This window comes from Setaria italica, chromosome II, assembly GCF_000263155.2.
Source record: "Setaria italica strain Yugu1 chromosome II, Setaria_italica_v2.0, whole genome shotgun sequence".
NCBI lineage: Eukaryota > Viridiplantae > Streptophyta > Magnoliopsida > Poales > Poaceae > Setaria > Setaria italica.
Genome location: NC_028451.1, coordinates 16,939,518 through 16,951,597, shown reverse-complemented (window position 1 = coordinate 16,951,597; position 12,080 = coordinate 16,939,518). Strand labels below are relative to the sequence as shown.

Here is a 12,080-nt window from a genome sequence, read left to right as displayed (position 1 = left end):
CTAGCCGTTCCGATGATCATACATATGTGTCCGTCTAAGAATGACTTCCAACCAAACCATATCCTTGCTGTGATTCGGCTTGCATCAAGGCGACATATATAATATTCGTGCCGTCTTTGATTTCTTATATTTTGTTTTAACATAAGAGAATGCTAATACGCCGGATCCTTTCCAAGCCCCGTCACCGACATTACATACCGCCCCCTATCCATGTTACGAGATACGAGGAATAGTAGCAAGTCAAATCGCCTCTAGCGCCCCGCAGAACGAACTCGATCGATCGCGCGATGCCCTTGTCGACCCTTCCAGCCGCGGCGGAGGCGGCGCCGGCACCAGCGCCGGCCGCCGGAATCAGTGCCGAACTGGGCGGGCTTCCGCCGGAACTCATCTCCTGCATCCTCCACAGGCTCGACCCGTTCCAGATCATGCTGGACGCCGACAAGGTGTGCCGCTCCTGGCGCCGCGCCGCGCGGGACGAGCCCGAGCTCTGGCGCCGCATCGACATGCGAGGCTACCAGGCGCTCTCCGACCGGAACCTGGTCGACCTCAACCAGATGATCGACGCCGTGCGGCGCAGCCAGGGGCAGTGCCAAGCGTTCTGGGGAGAGGGCACCAGCCTCCACTACGGCGTCCTCCGCTGCCTCGCCGACCAGTGAGCTTACTTCTGTTCTTTATCCTCTTATTACCTCTTTTATGAAATATTTTGTGATTTTGTACCACAAAGTTAGATAGTAGCGCTACATATACCTGTTCCTAATGAAAGATTGATTACCTGCACATGCAGAGCGCCATTGCTAAAGAACCCTTATCCTCGTCTGGTGCAACAATTTATCAGATCAATGATTCATTCAGCTTTCATATTGTTGGCGGCTGCAGCAGAAGCGAGTGTTTGAGGTTGTTGCCAAGGAGTGGCCACGGCTGAAGCACCTGGGAATTATCGCCACGCGTGTTCCTTTTCCTACTCAGAACGGAACATTAGCATCATAGGAGATGGAGAAGCCAAAATGCGCGGGCTACGTTCCCTCCAGCTTATCCATAATGACCTCACCAATCAAGGGCTGGCAGCCATACTTGACAAGTGTGTCCACCTGGAGTCGCTCTGTATACACTACTGCTGGAACATCTGCATGACTCGCAAAATAAAAGCTAGGATCAAGAAAAAGAAGCTACTCATGAATTATATGCATGTAACCCATATGGATTGTGATGAAAATAATATTGGAGAGGACTTTCACCCTCGCAGCCTTAATATTGAATGTTCTACTTGTCTCGATTACTTTGGACGTGGTAAAGAAAGCTACCCGAAGCATATATTATGTCAATGACATGGAGGCCATGGTCATCTCCACAGTTTACGAGCTACGCTCCCTTCAGCTATACCGCAATGATCTCACGAGTAAAGGACTGGCAGCCATCCTTGACAAGTGCCTTCACCTAGACTCCCTCGACGTATGGAACTGCCTCAACATTGTCTGGGACAATGCCCTACAATGCAAGCTAAGCGCGGCTGGATTAAGACCAAGAAGCTGACCACCAAACTACTCGCGGACTACTCCAATCACAAAATCTTTAACCCCAAGGGCCTCGACATACGCAACTGCCGCAACATCATCTTAGACAACTGGCGCAATGTCTTCATGGTCAACACGCAGGGAGCTAAGCACAATCGGATCATTCTCAGGAAAAAGACAAGAAACTACTACCGCAAGACCAACAACATGATGGACAAGATTAAGAAACACATGGCCGACATACATATAGGAACCACTGATTATATGGAATTTGATCACTGGTAGAAAACTGAGTATTAGTCCCAGTTGGAAAGGTGCAAATCTCTCGAAAAACTATCTGGGATAAAGCAATCGGGATAAAAGGGGTGTCTTTTCTCGAGTCCCTCAACCGGGACTAAAGACACGCTTTAGTCCCGATTGGTAATACCAATCGGGACTAAATGGGCTGCCACGCCAGGCGCGATACAAGACCCCTTTTATCCCGGTTGGTAATACCAACCGGGATAAATGGTTTTGCAAAAAAATTTGAAAAATAAATAAATTCCCGGGGGGTCCTAGGGAGGCCTTACAAAACCGGATAAAAGGGTCCGAAGAATTTAGTTCTGCCCCAGCCACACGTGGGAGACCCTTTTATCCCGGTTGGAAACACCAACCGGGATAAAAGACCCACTTTATCCCGGTTGGTATTACAAACCGGGATAAAAGGGTCCGAGGGCTTTAGTTCTTTTTCAGCCACCCGTGAGGGACCTGTTTATCCCGGTTGGAGTTTTCAACCGGGATAAAAGACCCCATTTTATCCCGGTTGGTGTCGTGAGCTTTAGTCCCGAGTGGTAACACCAACCGGGATTAAAAGGGTGACCTTTAGCCTGGGTTATTTTTACCATCCGAGACAAAAGGGTCCCTCACGGGTAGCTGATTTTTTCACCCGGGACTAAAGGGTCCCCCACGGGTGGCTGATTTTTGAACCGGGACAAAAGGTGACTTTTAGTTCCGGTTGTAAATACCAACCAGGAGTAAAGCTCTGAACACCCCCTTTTATACCGGACCTACTTTAAATCGGGATTAAAAGGGAGCGCATCAAAAGTCAAGTTCTCTACTAGTGGATGGTGCCAAGATTGATCATTATAGGGCGGAGTTTAAACCTAAGAAGTATCGTCACGTCTACGGCTACAGCCGCAATTATTATTGGGAACCTGATCCTGAGAAGTTTGAGCCTTGCTGTCCTATTATGAATGTTCTACATACCTGTCTTATGTTTGAATACTTCACTGAACGTTGGGGAGTCTTGGACCTTGACAACTATGCTGATTACTATGATCCTTCTTATGGCCTTGACGGACATGATGAAACCAGTAGTTGAATGCACGATAGGATGGTTGGCAAGAGGTTGCGCAGGTACCTAAAGATGGAATGACAATGATGTCAACCTGGATGCTATGACGGAATCATGTTGCATCCTCTAATGCTCGATCTCTTCACACTCTTGGCTGTGCCAGGCCAGGGTTTATTCTGGCGGCTTTCTTGTGGTGCAGGAAATTGTCTCTGGGTTTCTACTTTCTATTCACCGTTCTGGTGGAAAGGCGCTCCATTTTGTGTTCTGCTCTCTCTTTTTAGGAACCTACGGTGGGCAAAACGCCAACCTGAACAATTATATTATGCATGCGACGTGTGTGGGGCATACAGAGATTTTTGAAGAGAGGTGATGAAGGAATAAAACAGAAAAGTCACCCTACAATAATCAAGATCTTCTCACTCCAGTCCCGCAGCGCTGCGCGGGTGCACTTGATCTTGCTCGGTACGACCAGAGATGGAGGTCACCAGCAGCTTGTCTTAGGATGATCATTGGTTGCTTGTTAACCTGGTCGAACACCCTGGCGTGTTTGTGAATCTCATTTTGTCAGGGCCATCAAGCAGTGCAACAAACAGCAACCTTAGCTCATTTGCAAACTAGTGAAGCGTGTTTGTGTTAGTCAGCCCATAGTAATGTAAAAATACCCATTTAATTAACTTGTCAGTCGGCTCCATGAATATGTTTTTTTGAACGAACTCGGCTCCATGAATATTGTTTCATATGTATATGTGGTGAAGCTCCCGTTGCGGTTTGGCTGAATGATTTTTTAATGTTTTCTAAAAAGTGTGTTATCATGTTTTTTCCTGGTCATTCTGCTCCACAAAATCTTGTTTGATATATGTACATGGCGAGGCCCCGTCGCAGTTTCCTGAACAATTTTTTTGGCATGTATGTATGCTATTATGTATGTACGCAGGACCAATGAAAAACATGAATTAATTTATTAAAAGGAATTGGAAAAGGATAAGTACAAAGGGATTCGACGCGGCCATATCTGCTAATGTAGTAATAAAAGAGAGGGGGAGGTGAAAACACACCAACCCTCTCCTCATTCCCAAATTCAAATTTGGATACAGAGCTAGGTTCATGCCCCCGCTGCTTCCAAATTCACCACCGTCCTCTGCCTCCCTGTCATCACGTGCACCGCAAAGTCGCAAACTACCCTCAATAACCCATCCTTAGGAGGTGTTTAGATACAAGTACTAAACTTTAGGAGGGTCACATCGGATGTTCGGATACTAATTAGGAGGACTAAATATGAGCTAATTATAAAACTAACTGTAGAACCCCTATACTAATTTGCGAGACGAATCTATTAAGCCTAATTATCCATCATTAGCAAATGGTTACTGTAGCACCACATTGTCAAATAATGGACTAATTAGGCTTAATAGATTCATCTCGCGAAATAAACTCCATCTGTGCAATTAGTTTTATAACTAGATTATATTTAATACTTTTAATTAGTATCTAAACATCCGATGTGACATGTCCTAAAGTTTAGGACGCCGGATCAAACAGGCTCTTAAGGGTGGGAGACGCGCACCTGTGTGTGTGCAAGGGGCTGCGGTCAGACTACCGCCAGCAGCAAGGGTTGTCGGCCTCCTGTGCCTCACAGACCAGCAAAGGGTGCATCCTGGAGTAGGTGAAGTGGGAGGCACACGAAGTGAAGGCTGATTGCTGCTTTCTGAAGGCTGTTGCACTGCTAGATCTATGTAACAATAAAGAGGATTGTTACTATTGTGCTTCTTACTGATTTGATAATAAGCCTGGTCCGATTGGTGATGGCAGAGTTGTACTGAATCTTTGATGATGGGAGTGCCGTGACTGTGGACAGACTCAGCTGTATAGGTGGTTTGACATTACTCAAGTAAGGAGGATGAGACCCAAGAAGTTAGAGGCTAAGATGAAGACACACGAATAAGCTGTGATCAAGCTAACAAGTGGAAAATTCATCAGTTGAAGTGGTGAAGAGTCATTCACCAAAAGTGAAATGAGGAGTGAAATGAGAAGCGAGTATGTCCATCATGAAAATAGTTTTGTTGAATCCATCATGGAATATGTCATGATAGTGCATTTATTTGATATTTTTGATGTTATTATATTTTTCTATAGACTTAGTCAAAGTTAGAGAAGATTGACTTAGAACAAAACTAAAGTGATGAACTAGCACTAGCACTAGAACAGAACTAAAGTGATGAACTAGCACTAGTGTTTGTTCTATCCATCATGTTATTTTGCATAAAAGTCCCTAAATTTTCTTGAATCCACCCAAAGGAGAATTATTCCTATTGTTCACCGAAATGAATATGGATTTATAAAGAATAGAACAATTCAAGATTGCCTTGCATGGGCATTTGAATACATACACCAATGCCAACAATCAAAGAGAGAGATCATTATCCTGAAGTTAGACTTTGAGAAAGCATTTGACACTATTGAATATAACACCATCCTGAACATGATGAAGCACCTTGGTTCCAGTGACACGTGGTGTGATTGGGTTAGAAGGATCTTAGATTCTAGGACATCCTCAATTCTTCTTAATGGTGTCTCAGAAAAAGAATTTCACTGCAAGAGGGGGGTCAAACAAGGGGATCCCTTTCACCACTCCTTTTTTGTTATTGTAGCTGACTTGCTATAATATATTATTAACAAAGCTCACAACCAGAACATATTCAGCCTCCCAATCTCCTAGGCAGCCACAAATGATGTCCCAGTTCTACAATATGTAGATGACACTATCCTAATCAAGAAGGCCTCAGAAATGGAATTGTTTTCTCTCAAAGGAATTTTGGAAGGTTTTTCATCCACTGGATTAAGAGTGAACTACCACAAATCATTTCTAGTCCCCTTAAATCTCAGCATGGAAAAGGCTACCAGCTTGGCTAGAGTATTTGGATGCAATCTTAGCAGCCTACCCTTTACATATTTTGGACTGCCTTTAGGCACCACCAGACCAAAATTTACATATCTTGCTCCCCTAATGAATCAAATGGAAAGTTGACTCTACCACTGCTACTTTTCTTGGATTAGTTGGCAAAATTGAACTAACCAAGTTAGTATTCACTGCTCTACTCACCTACACTATGTCCACCTTAAAAATTTCCCTAGGGCTGTTGATAATATGGACAAAGCTTAAAGGGATTGCCTTTGGAGAGGAGCAAACGTGAATGATAAGAAGAAGTCCTTGGTAGCATGGCCGAGATGATGTAAGCCAAAGTCCAAGGGAGGATTGGGAGTCATCAACTTGAGAAAGCAAAATGATGCACTACTAATGAAGCACCTTGATAAATTCCATAAAAAAAGACGTGCCCTGGGTAAAGTTGATATGGGAAACCTACTACACAAATGGAGAAGTCCCACACACAGCAGGTGAAGTTGGGTCCTTCAGGTGGAAAGATGCTCTAAAACTCTGTGATCAGTTCAGAGGGGTAGCAACATGTACAGTTGGTGATGGTAAATATGTGTAACAACCTGGGTGTTTAAATGGTGTTTTAATCGTAAGAGCAAGTCCTTTGTGCTTAAAGAAGAGCTTTGGCAACTTCCAGGTCAAGTCCCTAGTTTGGTCAACTCAGCCCCCTTCAGCAATTCCGGCTAAGTCTGGAAATCAGCCTCGAACCCTGAAAACACAGCCAAATCGCCGTTCTTCTCTGAGTCCTGAAAACAGGTGTTCCTCCAAACCTTGAGGTGTTGAATCTCCAAATACACTGTGTTTTTGAACTCGGTCGAATTACAAAAGTTGGACCCTAGTCTGGGTCCTTCAACTTGTTTAAAGGGAGTCAACGTGGTGCGGTTTGAAAATCGGAAAATCCAAAGGTTTGAAGATGGGCCCGGCAAAGAATCTCACGGATCCGTTGGTCAGAAATTGCCAGAGCGCGCATGTGCCGCGCTCCAGGGCGTCGCCGCCACGTGGCGTGACCTCGCTGGCAAGCACCGCCTCGCCCAGTCGCCGGCTGCGACAAGATGGATTAGCGCGCCTCTTCCCCAGTCACGCGCGAGGACGACCCGCGGTCCTCCGCTCTGTTCCATCTCGTCTCGCTCGAGGCCTCACCGGCCGCGCTAGGCGCACTGCTCGCAGCTCTGCCGTCGCCCCGGCCACTCTGCGACCGAAGACCGGCTGCTGCCACGCCGGTACCGCCTCGCCTCACACGCGCATTTGCCCCACCCAGATCCCCGGCCGTGCGCCCCGATGCCTTCCGGCCCTCCTGTCACATCTCGGCCACGCTGCCTGCGCGCGCGTCCCGCGACACTGCCGCCTTCGCCAACCACCGCACAGGCAGTGACAACTCCTTTCCCCGCCTCGCCAGTAGCGTGCCCCGGTAGAGCCGCTGGTCCCGTGCATGCTCACGTCACACCCTCACCCTGTCACCTTGCCTGCAGCGTCCTCGCCTGTAGTGCCCTTCCCTCCCTCGTGTCTGCCAATGGCGCCGCCGCCATTGATGGCCGTGACCCCACGCGTGCATGGACCCAGCAGATCCACGCGCTCAGCAAACCCGCTTGGCCCCCAGCTCCAAATCCTTGCTGCCCAACCAGGGCAAGATTGCGTCCGAGCTCGCCAATGGAGGCGTCGACCAATCACCGTCGCGACAGAGCACTTCTTCCTCCCTCACTCTTATCCGCTCGTTTGCTCGAGCTCATTTCCTTCCTCCGAACCCTTCCGCGCAGCTATAAAAAGGGTACTGAAGCCTCTTACTAGAGTTCCCTTTGCCACCACTGCCATTGCCGCACTATCTGCTCTGTTCTTCTCCACCGCACTCATCGCCGCACACTCCTCTGATTCGCGCTCAACAGTTCCCGCGATGCTGACCCAAGCCGCCATAGTTCCTCGTTCCGCCTCAGCTTGTTTCTTCCCGACCCCAAGACCTCATCAGTAGAACCAGAGGTGAGCTGCCGACCCCCTTTCCAGCTCTCCTGACCTTGTCCGCCTCACCCGAGTGCTGTCCGCCTCGCCCGAGTGCTGTCCGCCTCGCTCGAGTGCTGTCCGCGTCGCCTGAGGGCTCGGTTGCATCTTTTTCTATTGTCCGAGGGTATCTGTGTAAAATTTCAAAGACTTCTCTGTGTTAAATCTGAGGATCCCGGTATAGATATTCCTTAAGTCTAATGGTCAGATTGTAAGTTTTCCCCGATCCGACTCTTTTAACTCGTTCCAAATCAACAGAAGCTTGGAAATTTCATCTTAAATCGAGGAAAAATCAGATAAATATGAAATCACTTTGGTTGGAATCCTCGTTCTGAGTAGAATCCAATAAAGTGGATGTCACACCTTTTCCTATAGTTTTGCTATAGTTTTGGGTTTAAATCCTTGCTAATACTGTTGAAATCACCGTCTAAATGTCTTATCCTGCATTGGATTTCGTGTAGAGCTGAACCTCGCCGACGGCACGTACGAGCTGCACCCGGCGCCGGAAGACGAAGTCATAGCTGAGCAGCCGCCTGCAGGAGTCGAGCCCGTGCAAGCCGAGGACCAGTTCGCTACCGTCCCGCTTGAAGCCAAGCCTCGGAGCATAACCTAGTTTTTTCTAAACTTGCGCATGCCTTCCGTTGTTATGTGTGTGCATTTACGTTACAAGAATTGTTTGAAACCATAGATGCATGAGATAGGTACCCTTTTGATGTGAACACTAGTATGATAGACCGAGTAGTTGTAATGCTTAATAGGACTCGGTAAAAGTCAAGTGATTGACTGTCACTCGCGAGTTATATGAGTTGTCTACTTTCCTTTTTGTTACAACTATAAGGACGATGGTCGGGGCAGGGCTCTGTGAACTATTTTGGTGGTCGGTGGATTGCCCCGTCTGTCTACTTGAAATTGGATTAAGGTCAAAAAGTGATGGTGTTCGTGATCAAGTGTTTGAACAGTACTAATCTCATACCTAGTATGGGATGGGGAAGCCAGGTACTTGATTGACCCAGGACGTGAGCGGTTCGATCCACTGTCTCTGGAACAGAGTTTCCCCTGCGGCCGCATGTGGTGACAAGCGCGGTCATAGGACGGCAGAGGCTGGGTCTATGGAGCCTTGTACCAAGGGAAGTGGGCCCGACACGGGTTTGGGGATTGATGGGGATGGTCGACAAAGGAAGCAACCCTTCATGGTGCGCGGATGTCATGAGATTAGGTTTACCATGCATGGTTAAGAAATTCGAATCGATTCGTCTACCTCTCACAGTTTGGGACTGCTTGATCGCTATGTGTTGACGCAAAATCCTGGCGGTGGTGGATCCTGCATCAGCACATGAGGACCTGGGAGATATGCTTAACTCCAGTGCAGAATCCAAATCGGCGCGCGTGGTGTGCGCGGGCGTGCCAGTCAGTTTGACCATTCAACTGACAAGGAGATGATAGTTATTGTGAAGTCCGAGGCAACCGGCCGATCAGGCCGATATAATCTTGGCACAATAGCGATAATGGTGCAACAAAATAAATCATGACAAATATATCGGATGTGAAGCCGATTCCAGTACCTTGATGAATGTGAGTGATTCATCGGCCATCCAGCCGATTTAATATAATTTACAATAAATATCGGCCAGACGGCCGATAGAAAACAGGATGGTGTTGAGTTGTTGCCCCGCCATAGCTAGAGCCACAAGCCGATGAGATCTAAACTAACGTCACCACCAATATCTCTAGGTGAAACCACAGCGATACGCCCGGTAGTTGCAGTCTAGAAATATTTAGCAGGACATTAATCTGAACCCCGCTAGCCGATGATCCAATCACAACGGAACTTACTCCCAACAACACTCGAAGGATGGCCAAGATCAAGATGCAATAGGCTATTAAAAATAGATCTATCATCTATTCCGACAGAATTAATAATAATTAATATGTCGTAAATGGCAAGACGATAGAACAGATAAATATCAGCCGATGCAAGCTTAATCAAGGCGGGATAACTGGTGAATACCGTAGATCGAGACAGAAGCGATGCGCCGTAAGTCAAAGATCCAAGATACTCGATAACTGGTAGATGAAACTAGACGAAATCACAGCGATGCGCCCGGTGGTTAAAGCCTAGAACACCTGGTGACGGAACTTGCAGCTCGCCGGAGATCGAGGTCGATGCAGCCCAGCTTGCTAGAAGGAACTCGTCGAGAAGCTACATTACTCCTACTCCTAATGCAATGGCGTGAAGCCGAAAAGGTAAATAAAAGATAGATGTGTTGTATATTGATCGTGTGATGATCCTTTACAATGGCCACGTCCCTTTATATTTATAGGGCGGACGTTGGCATCTAGCCACGCACAAGGCAAGTCACGTACACAATCTTTTCTAATAAAAAACTCTATCTCTAACTAACCCAACTCTATCTCTAAAATATTTTATTCTATAAAACAACCTCCCGTACATGCACAGATCGGCCGCATGCATAATTATTCTGGAAGCCTCCCACGCATGGCATGCAAAGTGCACCAGAATCCATGTTGTATATTCTAATCATTTTTATCCATACGTGCTGGCCTTTCCTTTATATCATCCTTGCCTCTCCTTGCCGATTAATCCAATGAAGCCGATTTGGACTCCGTGCCCATATGCACGCATGCTAGCTTCTTATTGTTGTATGTGACTCCAATTATCTTGTACTCCGAATTTATAGGATTGGTCAAAATCCGGTGTCAACACAGGCCCCCCAGTTTCGGAGTATGAATGCTTAATGTTCCGAAACTAATTATAGAAGTCTGATACTTTTCTTCAGAGCTAATGACGTCTGATTGCAATATCCAAAGCCACGTCGACTCCTCTTCAAATATAAAGGACACCATCGGCATTGCCGGCAGTAGAAACAACAGATCGGTCTGTTGACACCAAAACTTGGTGCAGTAACCAGCAAGCTTTTGTTGTCAACACAGGCCCCCCAGTTTCGAAGTATGAATATTTCATGCTTCGAAATTAATATCCAAATAAATTCGATAAGCAGCCGATACTATTTTTTTTTGAAGCAATCAGCCGATGCAATTTTCTTTATTTGCCAAGCAGTCAATCGGCTGATACTATTTTTTTTTTTCAATCAGTCGATGCAATTTTTATTTCATCGGACTTGCCATCAGCCAGTAGTACTATCGGCTGAAACAAAAACCCCATTGGCTGAAATACAAATCCATCGGCTACTATGCTCGCCGATACTTGCTTTCTCTTAAAAAAAATATTGTTACTGATCCTCTTACTCCATCGGCCAAAATATAGCAAGCAACGCCATCGGCTGAGACAAAAACTCCGGCTGAAATATATGAAATAGTATTATCGGCTGATGCAATTTTCAATCGCCGACGTAACTTTTTTATTTCTTCTTTCATATATCCCTTTGCCCATCGGCTGAAGTTTCTATCGGCCGGTCTTCTTCTCTTTTTTTTTTAATTTATTTGTTGCCCATCTGCGAGACTTCCATCGGCTGGCTTCTCTCTCTGTCCATCGGCCGGAGCTTCTCCTATCGGCTGCTCTCCCCCTTTTTTTTTTTCCATCGGCCCACTGCTTTCACTCGTTCCTTTGCCCATCGGCCGACTGCCTCCTCCTTTTTTTTTTATCTGTTCTTTTCCCAATCGGCTGAACTAATTTTCCATTGGCCGATGCCACGCTTTTTTTTTTCTTTCAATTTCAACTGGCTGACGCTAATCGGCCGATGCCTCTCTCTGTTTTTTTTTTCTTTTAATTCCAACAGGCTGACGCTAATCGGCCGATGCCTCTCTCTATTTTTTTTTTCTAATTCCAACTGACTGATGCTAATCGGCCGATGTCTTTCTCTACGATCGGCCGTTGTTTTTTTTTCTTAATCAGCTGATACAACTCCAATCGGCCGATCCCATTTTCCATCAGCCGATGCAATTTCCAATCGGCCGATCCCTTTTAATTCTTCCAATCAGCCGATACAACTGCCGATGCACTTTTTTATTTCTCTCTTGCCCACCCGCTGGAGCTTTTCCAATCGGCTAAAAAAAATGTTGCATCAGCTGAAAAATACTTCTATCGGCTGAAAAAAAAAAGTTCCATTGGCTAAAAAAATAATTCCATCGGCCACTATGCTTGCCGATTATATTCCATCGGCCGATGCTTTGTTTCCTTTGGCTGATAAAAAAAAACAAAACTCCATCAGCTACTATGTGCCCAGCCGATACTTGTTTCCTCTAAACTGGCCGATATATAACATCAGTAAGGAATGATGGTGTCGATGTTGTATCGGTTTCCTCCGTAATTAATCTAGCATCAAATTTATCTATA

General features: G+C 46.2%; 1 protein-coding gene across 1 annotated transcript; it reads left to right on the top strand.

The window, feature by feature from the left end:
• Positions 1-287: 287 nt before the first annotated feature.
• Positions 288-656, top strand: LOC101758462 (F-box protein SKIP19-like). Its single transcript, XM_004959211.1, has one exon. The coding sequence runs from the start codon at positions 288-290 to the stop codon at positions 654-656; it is 369 nt and encodes a 122-aa protein (XP_004959268.1).
• Positions 657-12,080: the final 11,424 nt, after the last annotated feature.

Coding starts and splice junctions, on each gene's coding strand:
- LOC101758462 (XM_004959211.1), top strand. CDS start 288: ATGCCCTTGTCGACCCTTCCAGCCGCGGCGGAGGCGGCGCCGGCACCA.